The sequence below is a fragment of the Melanotaenia boesemani genome, chromosome 2 (assembly GCF_017639745.1).
Source record: "Melanotaenia boesemani isolate fMelBoe1 chromosome 2, fMelBoe1.pri, whole genome shotgun sequence".
NCBI lineage: Eukaryota > Metazoa > Chordata > Actinopteri > Atheriniformes > Melanotaeniidae > Melanotaenia > Melanotaenia boesemani.
In genome coordinates this window covers 7,570,746-7,595,485 of record NC_055683.1, presented here as the reverse complement: position 1 = coordinate 7,595,485, position 24,740 = coordinate 7,570,746, and the positions used below count along the sequence as shown (strand labels likewise).

Below are 24,740 nucleotides of genomic sequence, written 5' to 3'. Positions count from 1 at the left end.
TCATCACATATTGTTCCTTCTGTGTTTAGAAGGAAGCAGCTTCACAGCTTTAAATTCATCCTGCTGACGTTTTACCTTTTAGTTAGTAAATCCTGAACATTTCATCCTTCTTTCTCATAAATATGTGATTTTATAAATATATATGAAGAAATATTTTAACTGTTTGTGTTTAAAGAGAAAACTGCTGCTAAACCTGTTTATGTGTTTAGTGCAGGGGTCTGCAGCCTTTCCAATCCAAAGAGCCATTTTTCCCTCAGCCAGCTAAATAAAACTCCTTCAGAGCTGCAAATGTTACCAGACTTTTCAAAAAGGAAACTTAATATATATTTTTAATGAAGAGCCACCATAGGATGTTTGTTATTTTTAAAGAACCACATTTTTATTTCTGTTTTTAGGTTTTAAAATAAAAACATAAAACCTTTATTAAAAAAAAGAGGATAAACAGACTTTCTTCTAAGGGATGTAGATATTTGTGGAAAATTATGTAAAGTAAAAGAAAAAAAGTTTGTTTCCAACCTAATGACAAGAAAGATAGATTTAAAAAATATTTTAGCCACGTATTTAGAGACATTGTGGAAGGTCCAGAGAGACACTTGCAGCTCCAGAGTCGCAGGTTGGAGACCCCTGATGTCGTGTTAGTAAACCAACATTTACTGTATTTTCTTTATATAACCGTAGGCCTTCTTTTAAAGGAAAGAGACATTTTGAGCGTAACAATGCGATTAATCGGGATTAAAAATTTTAATCGTTGCCCAGCACGACTTTTTTTTTTTTGTACAAGTTTGTTATAGAATCTTACAGCATCACATTTATCCAGTCTGTTTGAATACTGCTTTAATTATGTGGCCTGTATGGAGTCTTATATGATGAAGTCTGCATTAGTGCTCCTCCAGAGCTCAGGTACAGTTGTCCAGCCTTAGATATTCATCATAATTTCACTTCTTAATAAGGTGTACAGTTCAGCAGCAGAAGATGCATCTGTAGGAGCATCCATCCCTTTTCCTGCATTAAAAGACAGCAGAGCTCAAACACACTTTCATCACATGGGTTTTGGTCTTTGGGTGAACACTCTTGCTTGCAAAGGGCCAACTCCACCATGTCACCGGGTTTCATGCTGTCCTCGGCACCATACATCTCGGGAAGTGTGTACATGAGAACAGGACGACCTCCAATAACACCATGGCCGGACTTTGCTCTTATCTTGTGTGAATTCATCAAGTTCATCCTGCATAAAAACAAACAAACAAACAACTTTTTATATAAACCAATGTTTGCATTACACACACACAATCCAACCGTTGCTGCGTAAAACCAACAGATGTGGGATTTTTTGTAATAAAGCCACGGAACAAAGACATGAAGTTAAAATTGACGGTGACAGGACTTTGCGAGTCGCTGCTCTCCAAGGTGCTGACCCGCGTACAGGTAGAAACATGTTTATGGTCAAAATGCTCTTTTTCTTTTGCCACTCAAACTGCCAAAACTTTTATTGTCAAAATGTAGTTTTCACTTGCTTAGTAAGATTGCTCGCTCCTCTCAGCATCACAGTTTTACTCTTTAATTCTATTTAATAGAAAAATGTTTAGTTTTGTTTTTCTTTGTGCATCATTATTATATCATTACCACATGAAGAGCATCGTGCATTTAGCTGCTATTCCCATTGTTATTCTGTAAACTAGGTTTTACCTTTAAAATGTTGGTTCGTGTGTTTTGGCCATGGGGCAGTCATGACAGACAGTAAGCTATAGAAGAATAAGAGGACAGATGTCTGGAGACTTACCTGAACTAGATTTAGGAAGCAGAATTGGATAAGACTTTTATCTAAGAAGTCACCAGAGAAACGTCCATCACCTTGGAGAGTTTGGAAAAGGTTTATCCAAAGTGGTGCACTTTGTTTCCTCAGGATTCTCCACCACGACTCCATCCGCTGGTTTGCAGTACTGCGGCCGTAGAGGAAACTTTGTCTCTTGCTAAACTATCTGCTTGATTCCTGCACAAAAAGACCATCATGTTCTCGATGTGGCTGTTCTCAGTACCTCTGTCAACACGTAGTCGCTCTGGACATCCTCTCAAGCGCTCAATGGAAGTAATGAAATAGTCCACAATTACTTTGGGGTGGTTGTTTGTTCTGTAGGCTTCCATCCACACAACATAGCGACTGAAACAGTCAATGCACCCGTTAATGGCAGTGCCATATGGCTTCAGTTTATCATAAGAATCCACATGCCATAGAGCGTTGGGGCCTTTGTTGTGGTGATGCCTGCGTCTCAGGCGCCGTGCCCGCCTGAGTTCAACGTCTTCAGGGTCAAACAGCTTGATCAGCTGTCTTACTGTGTCTTGTGTTACCACATATCCTCTCTGTATTGCACGCAGGTGTAGCCATCGACACAGTCTCTTCAAAGACGAATACTTATTAAAATCTATCTATCTATCTATCTATCTATCTATCTATCTATCTATCTATCTATCTATCTATCTATCTATCTATCTATCTATCTATCTATCTATCTATCTATCTATCTATGAAATCTGGTGGAAAATAGAAAAAACCTAAATAATAAAATAATATTTGAATACAGATTAAAATAATTCCATGTAAAAATATACAAGTTATTAATGAGTAATTATAGAAAATAAAATGGATTTTCTTTGGTCGGGTTGATGTTGGAGGGTTGGGGCACCCCTAATATAATAATCAGGTAAACACTGGGTTTCATTTATTTATAAATGAATGAATGAATATTTTATTTAAGTGTCATACACCTGCGTTCCAGCTCATATTGGCTTATTAGACACTATTAACAGGGACCCCTTGTGCTCTTTGGGGGAGGTCCCAGATCCCAGATTGGGAACTACTGTTTTAGAGATTTAAAACATCAAGATATATATTATGTATCGCTAAAGCGAAAAAACAAATCTTGATATCAGTTATAGGCCACATGGCCCAGCCCTACACATAGTCGGGCTTTTTGAAAAGACCCTTACAAACATGTAGACTTTGGGAAACTTAATGTTTGAGGCAAACAGCCAGCAATCACCCAGCGAGCAGATGATACCACCATGTTCATGAAGCAGTTAGTAAATGGACTGTGCCAGTGCTTGCAGGTGATTGGCTGCTGATCCTGTGTCTGCAGCTCCGCCCTCTTCCAGGATTGGTCGTTGTCTCTGTGATTGGCCAGTCAGGAAGACTCCTCTATATAGGCTCCTGATCTCCTTCATTCTGGGCAGCTGTGTCAGACTGGAGCAGTTCTCCACTGAGGACTGGGTTCTGGCTGTTTACTTCTGTCCCAGGATGCTCCAGTCCTCAATACACCTAAAAGTAAACACTAAAGAGCGTATGGATCAATAAACATGTTTGAGAGTAAAGGATTGTTAGCTTTTATTTCCATTTAAAATGTCCCTTCTGGCTGGTAAATAAATACATGTAGAGAATTATTTATTCCCAGTCAACATGACCAGGAAACGTCCAGATAGCAGATATTTTATGGCCAGTTAATGTACTTCATTAGTGTTCTGTGTATTTAATTAGGATCCGTGTTTATAATCAGGGTTTTCCAGGATCGGGACGACTTGTGGAAAAGTGTTCAGTTCTTTGTTTGCTGGACTTTTATTTGTGATTTATTTTTTCTAATTTCTTTCAAAGACACTGGAAGCCGAGCTGCTGTGTTCGAGTGTTTCAACCATGTGAACAGTTGGACGGCACAAAACTTTCTACAACAAAACAGTTCTAAATCTGAAATGATCTTCATCAACCCTCCTCACTCCACCGCCCATATTGAAGACAGTCTTGGTCCTCTCTCCTCTAACATCACCCCCTCTGCCAGAAACCTGGGTGTTATACTTGATTCCAATCTTAATTTTCATCTTCACATGAAAAAAGTCACCCAGTCCTGTTTCCTTCACCTCCGCACCATCAGTAAAATCAAACCTGTCCTCTCCCGGCCCGATTTAGAAAAAGTTATCAATGCTCTCATTTTCTCCAGACTCGACTACTGCAGCTCCCTCCTCTCCGGTCTTGACAATAAATCTTCTCTCGCCTCCAACTTGTTGAAAAGGCAGCAGCTCGGCTTCTCACTGGTTTTAGCAGAAGACAACATATGACCCTGTTTTAGCCTCGCTGCACTGGCTCCCTGTACGTTTTAGAATTGATTTTAAGGTTTTACTGATTACTTTTAAAGCTGGTTTAGGTCTGGCACCCAGCTACATGACAGAGTTACTGACACCCTACGAGCCTCCCCGCAGCCTTAGATCCTCAGGCAGGTCCCTTTTAGCTGTGCCAGGGTCCAAACTCAAGACCAGAGGTGACCCAGCTTTTTGGCTCCGAGCCCCTCGACTCTGGAACGACCTGCTGAGGAGATAAGGCTGGCACCATCAGTTTCATCTTTAAGTCACTTCTTAAAACACACTTTTATCCACTGGCCTTTTTATAACCTTTTTATTTACTTATTTACTTTATTTCTGACTTATTTATTGTCGGACTTCTATTTGTCTGTGGAAATGTACTCATGCATGTGTCTCTTCTTTGTTGGTTTTATTACCTTACTTTGCTGTGTGCTGTTCAGCACTTTGTAAACCTTGTTTTTTAAAAGTGCTATACAAATAAAGATTTATTTATTTCTTTATTTAAAAGAACAAATGTTCAGCTTTCATGTTTAGAGTGTGAACTCTCTTTATGTGTGATGGAAAGAAACTCTGGGTCGGCCTGATCCATCACATCTACCTGTAACGTCCAGCTGCAGCAGACCCAGAAAGAGTGCTGACACCAAGACCACCAAGAGACCAGGACCACTAGAAGAAGGACCTGTCTGGACAGAATCTGGAGAACATCAGAGAACAGGTTTACTGTGAACAATAGACGTCATTGTTGACTCTCTTGGTGCTGTCCAGGTCAGGTGTTTCTGGTGACCTCAGGTGCAGCGTTGACTGCACTACAGTAGCTACTTCCACACTGTCTACATGTGGACTGTCTTCTTCTATGGTGCTTTTAAGAGCTTACTTATCCCAAACGCTGCTCCTGCCCCTATCAAACAAAGCCGCTACTGCAGTTTTAAAGCTGAGAGGGTTCTCACGTCACACAGTTTGTCCGTTCAGAGACACCGTAGTAAAAATGGTGGCACAAATGTGGCAGCTGCATGTTTGTGGACGTACGCCACGTAGATATAAACGTCTCATTGTAAAAGAATAAAACATGTTATTTTAGTAAAGTGTTTAGATGCCAATAGAAGCAGTTTCTGATGATATGTGACATTTTCTGTCAGTGACCTTTGTTTTTGTTCCACGCTGCACCTTTAAGCTCAGTTTTGAAGCTTCCTTTAAAGAACTCTGACATGTTTTTATATTTCAGGATGCCTCACTTGGCCATGTTTTTCCCAGCATGCATCATTCTGACCAGTAAACAGGGATTATTGCTTATATCCAGGTAGAAGTATGTTTTCAGACGGCCTGTACATGTTTTACTTTTCCCTGTGAAGAAATGCTGAGTGAAAAGTTGATGCTGAAATCAGTGGATCCATTCAGCTCAAAGACGTCATAAAAACTTGTATTTAGACTCAGTTTCAGCTCAGATGAATTAGTTATTAAACTGCATGTTTCTATGTGCAGTTAAAATGTTTCCAGTAAATTCCTGCATGGTGCAAGTTGTCAGTGATGCTTCCAGCTTTGATCCGTCATTATGAGCACATTCCAGCCTGATGCAAAGCTGCCGTCTCCCTTTCACACTCGCTGCTTTAACACATTTATTACATGTTTATTACAACTGATGAGAGAACGCTGAAAAACCAACAAGACACATTTAACCAGCTTTTATTTTCATTTAGCTTGTGATAAAAACGTGAAGTATTAAATTTTTCTTAAACTCTGGTTTTTGGAGGCCATGTTGAAACAAAGTGTGAACGGGTTAAACATCAGTATTCTGCTTTACAGTCATGGTGGCCTGGAGCTTCCAGCTGCAGTCGGTAAAAACAGTTAAAAAGCAAACATGCCCACATTAAAACATCCAGTCTGGAAGCAGCAAACCTACCATGCAGGTTTCTGGACTTTGGGAAGAAAGCAGAGATCCTGGGAAAAGCCCACATGGGCAAAGTGAAGAGGAAACTTCCACATAGCTGAGGTTTGACCACGGGGCCTTCTCTGGGAGACGATAGTACCTGCAGGGGATTTTATATCGGTGGGAATCTTTGACACAGTATTGAGGCCTTGAAGAAAAGTAGACTTGTATTTCCACTAAATAGACTCAGATGTGTGTGTGGGCAGCCTGAAGGAATACATGCTAACAAAGTAGCCTGAAGTGTTTGATTCACACATAAAAGCAGCTGCTGGAAAGTTGTCCACCTCCTCATGGCCTCAAACAGACGTCTCTGTTTTCTTTTAGCTCTGTGCTTCATTTGATGGAATTACAAGTGAATTCGCTTTGAACATGTGATCAGAATGAAGCAGCACTAGACTGTCTGAAGGCGTATTTCCACCATTGTAAAGCTAAACTGAGCTGATGTCATTGGGACCAGGTCACAGATGCTTTAGAAATGACTTTGGAGGGAGAAATCATTGGTTTTTATCTTTTTATAAAGGTGGATTTTACACTGGAAATAAAAATGTAAAACTTCAGATTATCTGGTTTAAGGTGAAATTCTATGTCCAGCTACAATAAATATTTAGTGAAATCCCTGCAACGGCTCCTGGATGTGAAAGTAGATTTTAGAGCCTTTTTGGAAGCAGAAAGTAAACTGAGAAGTTTTTATTTTTCTTCATTTAGATGTTCACTTCCACTTTTTTGGGTTTTTTGGCATCAAACTTGCATATTTGCTGCTTCTGCCGTGTGTTTGCCTCCATATGTTGCTTTTATGTATTTATCCCTGGAAAGTTCCTCGTCTTCCTCCATCTGTTCTCGACTCTAGGACCAAAGTTTGGATTTGTAATCATGCTGATGTCCCACCTGTCCACTTCCAGGCCTCCCAGCGTTTATTTCTCCTCTAATGCTCCGTCAGGGACCAAGCAGTAAGGCAGCAGGATGGAGGTTTGCTTCAAAACTGCTTCATTTACCCCAAAACCTGAAACCTGTCACCACATCCAGGATGTAACTAAACAGCCTGACAAGAGGCCAAATAAATAGAAGTAGAGTGAAAATCCGAAGTAAAGAGAAGTGAAAGAAATGAAGGAATAAATGAACAGAAACAAACTTCCTGAACAATCAAACAGGAAGTTAAATACCAGTTTAGAAAAGCCAAAGTAAACACAAAGAGGGGAAATAAAATGGCTACTACATTTTGAACCAACCTCAAAATGAACCCAAACCCCCCCAATGACTCTGCAGTGTCATAGGGGGGTTTGTGGTGGAATCCAATGAAGCTGCAGTATTTTATCAGTCCTCAGACCTGGACCAGGCCTTTGCTGCACCAGGAAGGAGAGACTGAACCCAGGTACCTGAAAGAAAAGAAACACATGAATACGAACATAATCTGACCTCACAGCGTGAAGGTGTGTTCAATATTGTAGGTATGAGGAATGAAAGGAAGGAAAGAGGTGTGTGAAATAGTGTGTATCGTGTTTAGACTTCTGCTTGCAGAGACAATGAAAGTGGAAATCTACTGGTGGTGAGGTGGAGATATTAGCATGTGTGGCTGGCCGTCACGCTCATACACAGGAAGTGGAGGAGAATGAAATGTGTTTATTGTCACGTCTTTGTTCCAGTTTGAACACAAGAATCTTCATGATGCAGTTTCCAGAAGTTTCCAGTCTGAAACGACATCATCACAACACAAGCACCAACATGTTGATAGCAGGAAAGAATCTGATGGAAAGGCCAGAACGTTCCAGATGTTTTTCCTGCTGGGATTAATGCATCATCTGAGCATCATTAGAACTGTTCACACTGAACTCGGATTCAGGTTTAAGTCCAACTTTAGATCATGATGAGCCTTCAAACAGCCATGAGATGAGCTCTGAACTCAGAGGATCAAAGCTTTTTCTCCTCTGAGTCTCCATCGTTCCCTCTAACATCTGCATCATCCAGCTGTGTGTGCATGGCTACAGCGGTCCAGTCTCATGAGTCCAGTCTCAGGTCCTGCTGGCTCTTCTTTCTATGATAAAATGGCAGCTAGAATCAGAACAAAGTGCAGGAAACTGTTGTTCCTGCTGCTGATGGAAACATCTTTTAATCCCATCAGTGATTCATGTTGAAGCTGATTTTAGAAGCTGAGTGTTTCTAAAAGGTTTCCTCAGACTTCCTCTGCTGGTTTAGTGTCGCTGCTTCTTTTCCGTGTAAAGGTTTGTCAGAAATGAGCTCTTCTGCTTCAGCATCACTGTTGGCTTGATTGTGTAGAAATGGCAGAAGTTTCTAGTTTAGCTCTGAAGTGTAAACTCTGGTTGAGGTGATGGCAGGATTAGCAGCTGCTCTCCCTGTTTGAGCCGCTACATGCATCAATACTTCACAAAGGCCTTAAAGGTCTGAATTATTTCAATGTGCACAAATGAGCTGCTTTTCCATCTTTAAATTCCCTGATGGTTCATGCAGGTTCAGCTTTTACTGCCAGGTGAGGTAGAAGCTCCAACCTTCAATTATCCCTGTAAGAAAGTCAGGAATGTTCAAATAAAACCATCAAAATCTTCATTTAAAGAAACATGAAGCTGACTGAAGCTGATAAACTACATTTAAATGAAACAGTGAAAGTTTTCAGCTCAAACATTTAAAATTCACCTGCTGACTGAAAACAGATTCATGAAAGTTTATTTGAAATGTGGAGTTTGAAGAATTTAATCCAAAGTCAAACATCTGGAGACAGAATGGGAAAACTGAACATTCGACTTTTTGTTTCAGAAACTATTTCTGATGTGAAAAAATCTCTAATTCAACATGTGAAAGAGTGAAAAAGTCAAATGAAGGACAGAATGAGGCAAACAGAGCGACACACTGGGAGGATTTTCATTTCCAGCATCATGAAGTGAAACTGACAAGAACTAAACACAAACCAAGTCCAGTTGATCCTGGAAGAATCCCAGCTTCTATCTTTAAAGGAGGGAAAACAGGAAACATCCAAGGAATCATCTAGAAGAGTTTCATACGTGAATCTGAAAGGCTGTTTCTGAAGAAGACAGACGCTTCCAGACTGAACTCTGGTTAATAATGTCTGACAGGATCAAACTCTTTACACAACACAAACACTGAGGAAGAAAACAAGCTGAACAAGAAGCCAAACCCAGGAAGCAGAGGATGATGAAGGTGCAGATGAAGATGTGGAGGAAGATCAGAGTCAGAGGAGACTCTGTAGAAGGACAGAGTTCCAGCAGGACGCTCCACATACTGTACGCTGCTACTGCTGGAGACGGAGGAGGAGGACATGCTGTTCATCTGTTATTGTGAGAGACAGCGTAACCATGACGATGAGAGCAGCTCAGACTCCATGAGGATTCATTTCCTCCCAACACGCCGTCTTTACTGGTTCCTCTCCTTCTGGTTCCTCTGGAACTCACTGACAAACGTCTCCTCTCCACTAACATCCCAGTAACAGCGAGCAGTCAGAACATTTCCACACAGAACCTGAAGAGGGCGCCATCACATCTGTCTGGATGATCAGGACATGACTGAGGGACGTCCACTAATGGAAACTTCCTGTTGTTGTCAGACAGGTGGAGCTTCCTGTTCACCGTGTTTGCTTCCATTGACTTTCCAGGAATCTGATGGAGAGAACAGAACCAATCCAGATTCAGGTGTTGATCTATTGACACTTTGATGCTGACTTTGAAAGTGATGAATCCAATGAAAACACACACACACACACTTTCTCAGACCTGGTCTCAGCCATCGCTCTCCAATAGGCTCCACTCTGAAAGGAGGAGGGGGGTCAGGTTTGGCTTCTGTCTCCATCTAATCCCTTCTCCTCTACATTTGACTGTTTTTAAGCAGCTTCATCAAACATGAGGGAAATGAATGAAATGTCTGAGCTCCTTGTGTGTGAGAAGCTTTCACCCCCAGCCTCTAAGAGACCAATCACCACTTTGACCTGCTTCTACTTTAATATGAGACTCCTCAGTGAGGACATGATGGAGGAGATGAAAAGATGCTGCTGACAGGAGGAAACTAGACAGGTGAGGTAGACGTGGACAGACAGGTATGAGGAGCTGTATAGGTCATAATTCATCCTCACACACACACACAGTTTTATTCACACATACACACATTTTCTCTCTCTCATACTGTACATATATTCTTACTCTCACATGCTCACATTTTCTTTCCCTCTTTCATTTATTTTCTCTAATTCTGTGGACGTAGTTAACACGGTAATATCTGCATGTAAGAATAGAACATGTATGTAGAAGAAGAGTGTGTGTGTGTGTGTGAGGAAAGATTTGGTGGAAACGGAAGGAGTTTGGTGGAAAAGGCAGGCAGTTTATGCTGCGCTGTGATTGGCTGAGAAGCAGGTGCAGGTCGTCTCTAGTTCCCGCCTGACATGGATGGAAGAAATGAGACGCAGTGGTTTTAGAAATCTTTCATCATGACATGGTTGTGTTGGTCTCTTGAGCAGCAGAGGACGGTTCATCCGTCCCTAATAAAACTCAGACCGGGTCCAGCATCAGATGAGAGAACTCTTCAGACCTAAAGCCTCAGCAGTCCAGGCATGGACTCAAGACCTGGACCGGAGGGTCGCCACGGTCTTTAAGACACAAGACTCACAAACACTTTGGCAGCTGGACGTCCCGACCGAGGAAAAGGTGAAAATAAAATGTGAATAGAATCTCCAAGTGTTAGTTCCAGTGGACTAAGACCGTCCTGTAGTGTGTGTTTGCTCATGTAGCTGCAGGCTGTGCTGCTGCTCCCATTAAAGAGAAACACACTTCTGAGAGTCATAGAAGCATCAGCAGTGGCAGCTGGGGAATAACGTGTTGTATGACATGTTGTCAGAGGACAGAAAGTCTTTCTTTGCTGGAGGCTGCGTTCACACCTAATAACCTGCAGACTCTAGACCCGGTCCAGTTGGGGGTCTGCTCCATTCTTCCTGCCCCAGTTAATGGGACTATTTTAATAACACACTCTCCTCACCAGAGCAGCTGTTACAGTCGTCTTTCCACCACTTATCTGGATCACACATTACATAATTAGTTCATTCACAAGCTGATGGGATAAAAATAAAGCTGGTAAAATGAAGCTGCTCTTTTATTTTTAGTCTTTTAGTAAAACACAAAGAAAAGTGACTTTTCTTTTAGGCTGAGTTTTATCAAACATGTTTCTGTCAGTTCAGATAAAGAGTTCTGGAAACTGCTTCCATCAGTCCAGTCACATCACTGTTGGAGCTTAGTGTGTGTTTAACACAACTAGCAGCCGTTTGCTCCGTCCGTAACCATGGCAACATGAGGACGTCTCAAAGTATTTACACTGGCTAGAGTTTGATTTAGTTAGTGAAGGTTTGCATGATTCATTTAACATTTAACAACTGTGGGAACTTTCTACAAACATCAAATATTAACTATAAAATGAACGTGTTCTATTTTCAGGCTAAAATCAGGATCATGATACTGGAAACAAGGACGTCGTCCTTCTTCCGGGACATCCTGCTGTTCTGTCATCAAACGTGGCACAAAGCAGAAGCTGCTGAACGAGGGCATGAACTGAACGGATCTGAATTCCAGAAATCTGGGACCAACGGAGTTCCTGAACCAATAAGAGACGCCTTTGGAGGGAAGCTGTCAGCTGATGTCAGGTCTGCACTTATATGTCATTGTTCTTTCTATCAATGTGTAAACGTGCTGTACTGACTACTGACATGGATTTACCTTCATGATTCATGTAGTAATTAATAAAGTACATGTGGTAAATTCCTGTAAATTCCTGCTGACTCATGTTATTGACGGTAGACCTGCTGAGTCATGTCCTCATGAAGGATGGAAAACAAGCAGATGTGTCGCTGCTTTATTGGAGCTGCGTGTTGTGCATTAATAAGTTTGTTGTTGTTGTGTTTTTTAAGTACTGTTTACTTGAATCTTTTCTACATTGTACTTGATGTTTTCCAGCCTAGAGTTTCTGACGGCATGTGGCAACAGACTGATTTCAGCCAAACTGCAGCTGGACAGCAGCTGGATGCAGATCTGATACACAAAGTCTAGAAATGGAAAGTTGTGTCCATCAGACCAACACAGCGGATTCTGGGATGTTCTGCTCTCTTGGTGAAACAAGCTAAACATTGTCAGTCAGCACTAATCTTTGTAACGTCAGCTCTTCATGAACTTTCTTTAAACTTTGTGTCTATGAACAAACTGAAGACGTGTTAAATTTCTAGCGAGGAGTAAATGTGGGGCTTTGCTCTGGAATTTGACTGAGATCTAATAATGAGGGAATCTGGTGCTCTACAGAGATGCCGATCACCAAAGTCTGGACAACACAGCTTTTAAAGAAACCAACTGCTGACTTTTCACATACTTTTCAGTTTAACGTGTAAATGTCGTCTTTTTGTGCATTTTTACTGAATTTTATTTGAGTTTTTTTCTTTTTAAAGCAATAAAAACCTCTTCAATCTGTCTGTCTCTGTCTTAGATTCAGAGATGGACTGAAAACACTTGGTGTGCTGGACTAAATCCAAGCTCAGCTCTTCTGTGCTGGTCTCCTGCAGCCTCTCAGCTGATGTGGCCGACAGTCTTTTCATTATCCGCCATCTCCAGCTGGCAGCAACAGAAGCTGCTGAGGAAGTTCTTCCTTTCTGGAGACACACGCAGAAGTAAATCCATGGAATTTGACCATTTCTTCTTCTAACTGAAATATTTAGCTGCATCTGGTCATTGTGTGTCAGTTTAGAATAGTAAGAGATGTTCTGCTTTCTGTTTATTGTCCAGTTTCTTTCTTCCTTTTCCACCAGATGAGGAAGGAACAGAAACTGGGAACGATCCTCGCCTTTTCCACAGGAGCCAACACTCCTTCACCGACTGGGTTCTCTCCTCCACAAAGAGGAGGATTCAGGAAGCTGCAAAGCTGCCGCTGCAAACAGCTGCACTAACTGCTTGAAGCTACGCTGCAGACCTCATACGGAGACCTTCAGGAAAACAGGGGCTCTGCGGTGGGCGGGACCCTTGGTTTTAGCCCAAACTGAAGTTAATAGATGTGAAGAACGGTTCACATTTTCAGCTGCTTTCTGCAAGTAATGTTGAAATCGAACTTCACTGCAGCTTTTTAGTCAGACACTATTCCACTTTTAAATTTATCTACAGCTCACTATTTTCCTCCTGATTTTATCGCCTGCTTTTCAAACGGATCAACCAACAAACACTTTGAAAAACTTCTTCTTTTGTTTGTTTGCAGTTTTTATGTTTTGGGAAAAGTTTTAGGGTTCATTAAGTCTTACTGCCTTTATTTTTACTGTACAATGATGTAAAACCCACATGAGCCACTAAGTGAAAGAATCTTCTGGCTTTGCAACAAACTGGAATGAAGTTTACAATAAGACGGGGTCTCCCAGGCTGCTCATCAGGGGCCACCATCCTGCAGGTTTTGGATGTTTCCGCTGCAGCACACCTGAATCAGGTTAATGGCTCAACATGCTTTGGCAGAACTTTAAAAACAAGCTGCTGAGAAAAGCCATTTAAAGTGAATTAGGTGTGCTGGTGAAGGAAATCTCTTAAAACCTGAACAAGTTCAGCCTTGGAGGACTGGAGCTGGACAGCCCGGCAATGACGAAGCAGAACTTTCAGTCTGATGAAACTCACATTTACATGAAACTTGTGTGCTTCTAAATGATCTGTATAATAACTGATTTCTGGATAACAATTAGAAGAAGTTCATGGATGTAATTTAATGTGATGTGCAATCCATTTCCTCTTACATGAACATCTTCATGAGCGTCTGAGTGCAGCTTCTATGAAATGTAGATGGACACATGTGGCATATTGTACAGTAAGAAGGGCAGCTCATCTGGTAAGTTCTACATATTTGTGCTACTTTGTGAACGATCTGAAACAAGCTTCTTCTAGCGGCCGAGCAGGGCTCTATTTTCTCCTGCATAAAAGCTGAAGCTTTGTTTCTGCGGCTCGTTGCACATGTAATGTGAAATGTTTGTTTCTGCTTGACTCTTCAGCTGTTAGACGGTTTTTCTCCCAACTTTTAGTCTCACATCAGAGTCCACAAATTTAGCATTAATGATGTTTTTGTTTTAGTCTTTCTGTTCATCAAAGGATGTTAAATGTTAACGTGATTATTTCTTTATGGCAGTTTAGTGAGTTCTCCAGAGCCAGAAGCTTCAATAAAATGTTTCCTGTGGGACTATTTTTCATACCAGGAACCTGTATAAAAGAAATATCTTTCAATGTCAAGATGGAGGTTTGAGCTTGGAGTCACATTTAGAGACAAAGTTTCTGAACAGACCAATAAAAAACTTGAAATGGAGCCATTACAAAGCTTGGCACAGTGTTATTTGACTGGAACTTTATAAACTGGATGATCTTCATTTTCTATTTGTCACATGATGGAAAACTGTTAAAAAGCTTCTCAGCATCAATCATACGGATAAAACCAGGAATTCCTCCTTCCAAGAAAATGCACAAGGCTGCAGAATAAATACACCATGATTTCCATCATCTTCACATGGATGAAGGTGCTGAAGAGAAGACGTTGTGGCATCACTGAGAGGAATATTAATAGATGAATAACAATATTATTGTGTGGAACTGCTGCAGGATCATCGTTGCCAAAGCCACTAAGGTAAAAGTGTCCTTCATACTTGGGTTATGTGTTCCTGCATTGTTGTTAACACCCTGCTGCCACAGCTGAAGAGGAGTTTGTCCTCCTTGTGGTGAAAGACGTGGTTATTCCACCCATTCTGAAACTCACTGGCAGCCCTTTGACTTGGTGGCAAATAGATGTAATGAAGACAAACGTAGTTCATGAAGAGAAACTAGTACACCTTGCTCCTCCATAAAACTGAACAGATCAGCAAAATGAAACCACACAACTGGATTCAGTTCTGCCCACAATCTCTCAGTTCTTCTGCTCTGGCCTGCCAGTAACAACGCCGTCTATTTAATCCTCTCCTGTGATGCATGAAACGGCAACACCAGTGTTTTCCAGTCCGTCATCACGTCTCACTCTAGATGCTTTTCCAAAGTTCTGATGCCACAATGAAAAGGGACAAAACACTTGAGGCTCTGCTGCTGTCTGGACCAGCGAGGTAGATAATGGTCCAACTGAAGCATCAACACAGCCGTGAAACATCATCTTCAGTCTCACCAGCGTGTGCTTTCCATCTATGTGCCTGAGAGAAAGTCAGATCAGTGATTTATTAGTGGGAAAAGCAGAACAAGGCCCAGATTATACATTACAACTTGAAGACAAAACTATTTTAATGGCATTTTTCTTTCAAAGCTTCATTTAGTTGTATTTTCCTAAAACTGTGAATCCAGTACTTGTACTGATAGATTTACATTTGTATGTATTTTATGTAGTTCTGTGTATCATTACTACACATGGACATGCTTAGCGAGTCTTGTTAAAGGACTTCCTGGTTTGAGAGTCACTTCCTGTTCAGGGAAGAACTTCCTGTGTCAGTGAAAGTGAGAGACACCAAGCAAACAGCAAAAAGGGTTAAATACACAGTATGTGTGTGTGAGGACAATATATTTGTGTAAGAGGGTAAATGTGTATATATGTAAGAGGAGAATGAATCCTGGCCTCTACGGCCCTCATAGACAGGTGAGGTAGACGTGGACAGACAGGTGATGGAGAAAAATCTGACCCTTCAGATTCAGATGAAATGAAGTCCTGGTCCAGGTCTTTGCAGGTCTGTTAATGAGTCCTTCATCAGAAACTCTTTCGTACCCCGGGCCATCCGGCTATACAACATCTCGCTGAGGGCCCAGGGGTCACAACCACAACCATAGTCTGAATAGTTTTTATGGACATGTGCCTTTTTCTCATTTGTAAGCACATTTGTTTTTCTAAACACTGTTTCAGCAGTTTTTGCACATCCTGCACTTTTTCACTCATGCACCTTGTTTGACTACCACTGTCAATATATGTACATACTTGATCACCTGTACAGTATATATGTACATAGACCATAATAATGACTCTTGTTCGGTCCAACTCGGAGTGTGTTTTTGCGTCACAGCACATCCAGCTGAGTAGACATTACAATGAGTGTACAATAGTTTTTACCATTTTGTCTCCTTTATCTACCGTTGCCTTTATTTAATTTTAAATTAGTCTAGTTATGCTTAAGTATTAACCTTTAATGTATGTATATGCTACTGGATGCTTGAATTTCCCTCGGGATCAATAAAGTATCTATCTATCTATCTATCTATCTATCTATCTATCTATCTATCTATCTATCTATCTATCTATCTATCTATCTATCTATCTATCTATCTATAGGAGGAGGAAGGTCTGATGTTGCCCCTCCTACCTGTCCTCCTCCTACTTGTGCTCCTCCTACCTATCCTCCTCCTACCTGTCCTCCTCCTACCTGTAACCCCTCCTACCTGTCCTCCTACCTGTCCTCCCTCCATCACAGGTAGAAATGTGACTCATTCCAGGAAGCAGCTCACCTGTGTATCAGTGGAGATTCTTCTTCTTCTTCTTCTTCTCTGAACAAACTGTAAGTGTGAACTTTCCTCTTTGTTTCTGGAATGTTTGGAGAACGTGTTCACTTCTGATTTCAGCTCCAACTTTGATCTCTGCTGTTTGAAGACAAATCTACATGATGATCAGATTATTGATTATTGATCCTGGAATCAAAGTGTGGTCTGCAGCAGATATTGTCTGATGGAACTGTGATCTTGCAATTAAACAATAGACTGTTGTAGGGAGGGAAAACCAGAAAGAAAAAAAATAACACTGCCTCTAGCACTACACCTACACCTCTTGCACCTGGGTCCAACTGGACTCACAGCAGTTATGACGTCCCATCCTGGTTGAATTTTTGCTTGTGTTTTTCTTACTCACAGATGTAAGTTGCTTTGGATAAAAGTGTCTGTTAAATGACTGTAGAATAGAATAGAATAGAATAGAATAAAATAGAATAGAATAGAATAGAATAGAATAGAATATTAAAGTGGGAGCCATCAGCTTCCTGCTGCTTCCAGTGAAACATGGATCCTTGGATCAAACTGCTTTAGTAGATAATGAGGCAGAAATGTTGCTGCAGAACAACTTGAACTTTGAGCCTCTCTTTATGTTTCCAGTAACAGGAGTCAGAGAAGTTTTACAAGCTTCATGTTGCAACATCATTTCCTTCATCATCGTTCACCTTCATGTTATTTCAGAAACATCCGTCTTTTCTGTTTCATGTCTTCTTAAAAATCTCCTTCCATCTCACAAGCAGCCAGCAAGGCCTCCACCTCCACTATGTTTTACATCTACTTTACTTAGAGCTGCCAGAACACGTCCATTTATCTGTGGATCAGTAGAAATAAATTCATCTTTAGCTCATTTTTTCAGCTAGAAAAAGCTGAATATTTTACACTAGTTCACACATGACAGTAAACTAAATATCTGAAGCATTTCCAGCTAAATAAGGTGGAAAACATCACCTTCATCTCTAGAAATGATTCACACATTGTAGAAAACAGTAAAATGTCTGAAAGATGATCAACATTCTGGTGAATAATGAAGCAGTTTGGATGTAGTTTTAGTCTAAATTCATGTGTAACCAGCTGAAGTGGCTGCAACCAGTCCCAGCACCAGGAGAAGCTAACAGGCCGAGCAGCTGGTGGTTGCCATGGATACGTGGCTCCTGTCTGTCAATGAACTTTGACTTGTTTATAAGAGGATGAATCCCGGTTTAATCATTCATTATGTGGCTTTTATGAAGCAGATTAGATATAGATGCTATAAAACATTTTCTCCTCTACTAAAGAAAAAACCTTCATGTCGACACGTAACCCTCATGTTCTGTTAGAAGAAATTATGTTGGGACTCTTATCTACTAAATTTCTAGTTTGTAGCTGCAATAACTTTAAGCTGCAATAAAATGATGAAAGATTCATATTTTCATTTTATTTTATTTTCATTTATATTATGATTAATGCATCAGCATAAAGAATTAAGATACCAGTTTTGACCAAATACCACTAGCAGCTTTATGGAAAAACACATTAGAATTAAATATTGTAAAAACAAATTAGACCTGCATCAGTATCAGAAACACCAACTGGCCCATCTGACAGATACATGAGAAGATTCATTTAGTTGCATTATTACTTTTTTAATAATGTCAGACTGAACAAAAACCTGTAAAAAGCAGATATATAGTGTGAACTACAAACTGCACTATGAACAAGACCCCGAGATACTTGAACTCCTCCACTTGGGGCAGGACCCTATCGCAGACCCGGAGAGAGCACTCCACCCTTTTTCGGCTGAGGACCATGGTCTCGGACTTGGAGGTGCTGATTCTCATCCCAGCCGCTTCACACTCGGCTGCGAATTGCTCCAGTGAGAGCTGAAGATCACGGCCTGATGAAGCCAACAGAACCACGTCATCCTCAAAGAGCAGAGACCCAATCCTGAGGCCACCGAACCGGATCCCCTCTACACCTTGGCTGCGTCTAGAAATTCTGTCCATAAAAGTTATGAACAGAATCGGTGACAGAGGACAGCCTTGGTGGAGTCCAACCCGCACTGGAAACGATTCTGATTTACCGCCAGCAATGCAGACCAAGCTCTGACACCGGTCATACAGGGACCGGACAGCTCTTACAAGAGAGTCCGGCACTCCATACTCCCAGAGTACCCCCCACAGGAGTCCCCAGGGAACCCGGTCGAATGCCTTCTCCAAATCCACAAAACACATGTAGATTTGTTGGGCAAACTCCCATGCCCCCTCAAAGACCCCAAAGAGGGTGTAGAGCTGGTCCACTGTTCCACGACCGGGACGGAAACCACACTGCTCCTCCTCAATCCGAGGTTCGACTATCCGACGGACCCTCCTCTCCAGCACCCCTGAATAGACCTTACCGGGGAGGCTGAGGAGTGTGATCCTCCTGTAGTTGGAGCACACCCTCCGGTCCCCCTTTTTGAAGAGTGGGAACCACCACCCCAGTCCGCCAGTCCAGGGGGACTGTCCCCGATGTCCACGCGATGCCGCAGAGGCGTGTCAACCAAGACAGCCCTACAGCATCCAGAGCTTTAAGGAACTCTGGGCGGACCTCATCCACCCTCGGGCCTTGCCACCAAGGAGCTTTTTAACCACCTCAGCGACCTCAGCCCCAGAGATAGGCGAGCCAGCACCAGCTACCCCAGACTCTGCTTCCTCATTAGAAGACGTGTTGGTGGGATTGAGGAGGTCTTCGAAGTATTCCCTCCACCGCCTCACAACGTCTCGAGTCGAGGTCAGCAGCCCCCCATCCCCACTGTACACAGTGTTGACGGAGCACTGCTTTCCCCTCCTGAGCCGCCGGATGGTGGACCAGAATCTCCTCTGAGCCGTCCGGAAGTCATTCTCCATGGCCTCTCCAAACTCCTCCCATGCTCGAGCTTTTGACTTAGCGACCGCCGAAGCTGCGCTCCGCTTAGCCCGCCGATACCCATCAGCTGCCTCTGGAGTCCCACAGGCCAAAAAGGCCCGATAGAACTCCTTCTTCAGCTTGACGGCATCCCTTACTGCCGGTGTCCACCAACGAGTTCGGGGGTTACCGCCACGACAGGCACCGACGACCTTATGGCCACAGCTGCGGCTGGCCGCCTCGACAATAGAGGCACAGAACACAGCCCATTCGGACTCAATGTCCCCCGCCTCACCCGGGACATGGTTGAAGCTCTGCCAGAAATGGGAGTTGAAACTCTTTCTGACCTATGGTCATGAGCTGTGGGTAATGACCGAAAGAACGAGATTGCGAATACAAGCGGCTGAAATGAGTTTCCTCCGCAGGGTGGCCGGGTTCTCCCTTAGAGATAGGGTGAGAAGCGTGGTGATCCGGGAGGGGCTCAGAGTAGAGCCGCTGCTCCTCCACATCGAGAGGAGCCAGATGAGGTGGCTCGGGCATCTGGTTAGGATGCCTCCTGGACGCCTCCCTGGTGAGATGTTCTGGGCACGTCCCACCGGAAAGAGGCCCCGGGGCAGACCCAGGACACGCTGGACGGACTACATCTCTCGGCTGGCCTGGGAACGCTTCGGGATCCCTCCGGATGAGCTGGTGAATGTGGCCGGGGAGAGGGAAGTCTGGGTTTCCCTGCTTAGGCAGCTGCCCCCGCAACCCGACTCCGGATAAGCGGAAGAAAATGGATGGATGGATGGATAAAAACTGCACTAAAATTTGATGCCTGTTGTTGTAAATTTACAACAAACCACTTCTGGCCTTTATTTGATTTATTCATAATATTTATATTCTCATTTCTAAATTTGTTTTTAATTATTAATTGCTATTAATTTATTACATATTTAATAGTATTAGTTTTCTTTGTGTTATATTTTCCTGTATTTATGGTGTTTTTTGAATAACTGTGAATATATTTGTTACAATCTGTCCTGTCACTCCAGCACTCCCCTGTCCTGCCACTCCTCCATTCACTCATCACTTCCCTGATCCTCCACACCAGTTCCAGATCCCCATCAGTAATCAAGTCAACCTGCCACACCTGTCTTCCTTTATTCCCCAGTCCTTTATATACCCCACCGGTTCAGTCACTCCTTGTCGGACCTTAAACCACACACCTCAAGGACTCACTCCCGTTCCGTTTCCAGAGTCCTCACGTCCCAGTCGGTAATCGTATGTGTATCTGCAATATTCCATTCTAAGAATAAATCTGTTAAACATCCTCCTGTCTTCGTGGAGTCCAATTGTAACAATATTTAGGCATTAAAGAATTTATATTTAGTCAATGTTTTCAAGAAAGGGTTCTATATAAAATGTTTTCATGATTTGAGGTAAACTGTCTCACAGCTGAAAAAGTACAAGAACTGATTCTAACCACCAGTAAAACAATAATAATAATAAATTCTATATAACATAGCAGCTGATCTTTGTACAGCAGATGATGGAAAGGAGGATTTCAGTTGATGTTCAGATGAATGATGTGTGTTTCCTCTGCAGGTGAAGGTAGAAAGTGTGTGTGAGCTGATGTGAATCCAGCATCATGGATCAGGACAGAGAGGAGGGAGTCCCTCCCTCTAAAACCACTCAGAGGTGAGATGTCCATCTCTAACTGTCCATGACTCTTCTCCATGTCAGAGATCACAACTCACATCACCAAACATCTGGATTCACAGGAACCAGCCTGGACCTGAACCTGGACCTGGACCTGGACCCAGACCAAAACCTATACCTAGACTCATATATGGACCTGGACATGAAGTTAGACCTAAAGGTGAACCTGAACCCAGCTGTGTGTCCATGAACAGCGACCAGTCAAGAGACTATTTAATTGATTTCCAACAAAATCATGGATCTGTCAAACAGTAAGTAGCTGTCAGTCAACAATCAGCTCCTCTTCATCAGACATGAGCTCCTCCGAAAAAATCTGTTCTGAACTTCAGCAGGTCTCTGATGGGTTTTAGACTGAGATTTAATGACACTTCTGCTTTTCTATCAGGATCGCTCAAAGGCTAGAATGTGGACCTGGACCTGGATCTGGACTTGGACCAAGACCCGCACTTAAACCTAAGCCTAGACTCATATCTGGACCTACACCTGGACCTCAACCCAGTTGTGTCTCCATGAACCGCGACCTATCAAAAGGATGTCTAATCGATTTCCATCAAAGTCGTGGATCTATCAGACAGTAAGTAGTTGTCAGTATTAAAATTTAAAACTCTCAGAATCAGGTTTTACTGTGAATCTTTGCTGCTGCATCATCTGATCTGAGTCATCACATCTGAACATCCTGCATCCTCCAATAACTCTAGAAGCACAAACAGCTGCAGTTTGATCCTAAATCCAGTCACATCAGTCTGAATTCATCTGGTTCAGTTCTTTCAAACTCAGCTGTGTTTCAAAGCTTCATGTTTCCAGTGTGTGAGGGAACCTCCTCCTTACTGGTCATACTGGATGTTACATACGAGTCCGTCTCCTCTGAAGTCCACTGATCACATGGAAGGTGGAGCTGACACACTTTCTTCACACAGTCTTTGCAGCTGCAGCTGTCTGTGATGCAGCAGATTAAAGTTCAGCTCCAAGGTCTTCATCAGCTGGAGAAAGTCCAGTCAGTTCAGAGATCATTAGCTGTGGAAGCTGCCACACATCTGGTGGCTCTCTTCCCTGAAAACAGCTGAGCAGCTTCCTCAGATCAGCTGTGTCACCAAAGTCTTTCAGTTTTGTCTCCTCCTGGTCCGTAAGCCAACGATCAAAGCAGAGACACATCAGCTTCATCAGCTGAGATCTGCTGCAGCTTTCAGGAGAAGATGTGGACATGAAACCAGGCTGGATGAAGAAAGAAGAACATGTTGGTGTCTGAATGAGCTGCTGCTGCTTTTCTGGAACATTCTGGGACATCAGTCTGACTCTGTTGGAGCTTCTAACATCTATGACTTCTAACAGAGTGAGCTGCTTCTTAGGTGAAGTCCTAACTTTCCTCCTCCATGGTTCCACCTCCAATAAGCAGCTGCAGCTCCTGGTTTCTGGATCTCTGATCAGACAGCTGGCTGCAGAATCTCTGCAAGAAATCAGGAGGGGATGTTGCAGGAATTTGTCTTCTCACCTGCATCCAGAACATTTCTGGAACATTTCAAGGCTGCAGTTCATGTGTGAAAACAGCTTCATTGAACAGCATTAAAGTTCACGTCCAAAGTCAGAAATCTGTGTTTTCTATTTATTTTAGTTCAGCAGAACTTTCCATCAAAATGAGCTCAATCACTTTCCAATGATTCATTCTCTCCACATAGATCTGTTCACATCATCCTGTTAAAGTTCTTTTCTTTCTTTTTAATTCCACTGTTTATCTGCAAACATCAGATGTTCCAGTGTTGCTTGTTTCCAGTGTAGTTTGTCAACTAAAGAGCAGAATTCATCTGATCAACCAACCAGTAAAGACTTTTTCAGAGAATTAGAATGAGTGTGTCAGTATGGGTCCAGACTGAACTGAGGCCTTTCAGAGGCTTTTCATCAGCAGGCTGAGCTGGATGTGGATCTCTGATCAGGCTGGAAGAACTTCTGAGTCTGTCATCAACGTCCATCTGGTCTCTTTGACAGCTCCTCTTCATCAGACATGAGCTCCTCTGAAAACATCTGTTCTGGACTTCAGCAGGTCTCTGATGGGTCTTAGACTGAACTCTGAGATTTAATAACATTTCTGCTTTTCTATCAGGATCATTCAGAAGCTAGAACCTGGACCTGAACCTGAACCCAGCTGTGTGTCCATGAAGAGAGACCGATCGATGGGACGTGTAATTAATTTCCATCAAAGTCATGGATCTAACAGACAGTAAGTAGTTGTCAGTATTAAAATGTAAAAGTCGAAGCTGAACTCTCAGAATCAGGTTTTACTTTGTGTTGTGAATCTTTTTTCTTCTACAGTTTCTGAGAATCAGGACATTCAGATGGGCTCAAATGTTAAGACGAGTTGGATCAGATGGTTCAACCAGCAAACAGCTGCAGTTTGGTCCCTAAACCCAGTCAAACCAGTCTGATCCAGTTCTTTCTAAACTCAGACAGCTGGATTTCTCTAAGAATTCAGAAAGCTTCATGTTTCCAGTGTGAACGAGCTCCTCCTTACTGTTCATGCTGTGTGTTACATATGATATCCAGTCCTGACACTGTTAGGAAATAACATGCTGCTCTGTGTAGAGCTTCTTTTTCTGGCTGACTTTGTCTCTTTAACAACTTTATCTGAACGTGTTGCTGCTTCCAATAAAACCTTTGTTTCCGTTTCTTAAACACAGTAAAGCTGCTCTGTGAACATGGAGAAAATAATAGTTTGAACTTGATGTTGAGTTGGTTTACTTGAACATTCAGAGGCAGATTTAAGTTTTACTTTATTTTAGAAAACTTCCAAACCTTCCAGGAAACAGAATTCCTGCATGTTCCACATGGAAAGAATATTCCCTAAAACTCCCTTTGACTCACAAACAAACCAGAACTATTTCTGGTTTTAAACTCTAACAGTTCCTCTCATGGTTCTCCATCTGACATCAGTCAGTCTCATCCAAGCACACACTGGCTGTGGCTGCCTTGCTCCAGGGCACCTCAGCACAGAGCTTCATGAAGGTGTTGGTGAGAGCTTCCTAAAAGCTGAAAGCAGCTTCTCCATGTGACAGAATGTGATGTGATTCTTCCTGATTCCTCCACAGAGTGGACCAGCAGAGCTCAGAGCTTCCCAGTGGTCAGTCTGCCCAGCAGCATCAAACACAGCTGGACTCCATATTTATGGTCTGTACATGTACAACAACTACTTTTCCATCTCTTCTGTCCACATCATCTCCATGCTGACCTTTGTAGACCAGTGGATTGTCAGTGTGTCCAACATGGATCTGATGTTTGGCTCCATGATTTCAGTCTGATTGTGTCCTTCATATCGTTTCTCTTCCAGCTGCTGGAGGACAACATGATCACTTTCATGAAGAAGGAGCTGAAGAAGTTCCAGAAGCTTCTGAGTCCAGATTGCCCAGAATGCTCAGTGTTGGAGGGTGAGGATGAGGAGCAGAGGAAGAGCAGCAGAGAGGCGTTAGTGAAGATCACAGTGGACTTCCTGAGGAGGATGAAGCAGGAGGAGCTGGCTGAGCGTCTGCAGAGCAGTAAGAGGATTTCTCTGAAGATTGAAGCTGCTGGATAAATGACACATTTACTGATGTCTCAACACATGAACATCACATATTCACATCCTCATTCCTCAG

General features: G+C 42.5%; 1 protein-coding gene across 1 annotated transcript in view; it reads left to right on the top strand.

Moving 5' to 3' along the window:
- LOC121648707 (NLR family CARD domain-containing protein 3-like) overlaps positions 1-24,740 on the top strand; it is a gene marked incomplete at its 3' end in the record, with an annotated part of 98,602 nt that overhangs the window by 4,464 nt on the left and 69,398 nt on the right. Inside the window, 5 exon segments of the mRNA XM_041998988.1 lie at positions 21,183-21,371; positions 21,506-21,694; positions 23,216-23,294; positions 24,211-24,276; positions 24,437-24,641. Coding sequence (XP_041854922.1) covers positions 21,183-21,371; positions 21,506-21,694; positions 23,216-23,294; positions 24,211-24,276; positions 24,437-24,641 — 728 coding nt within the window.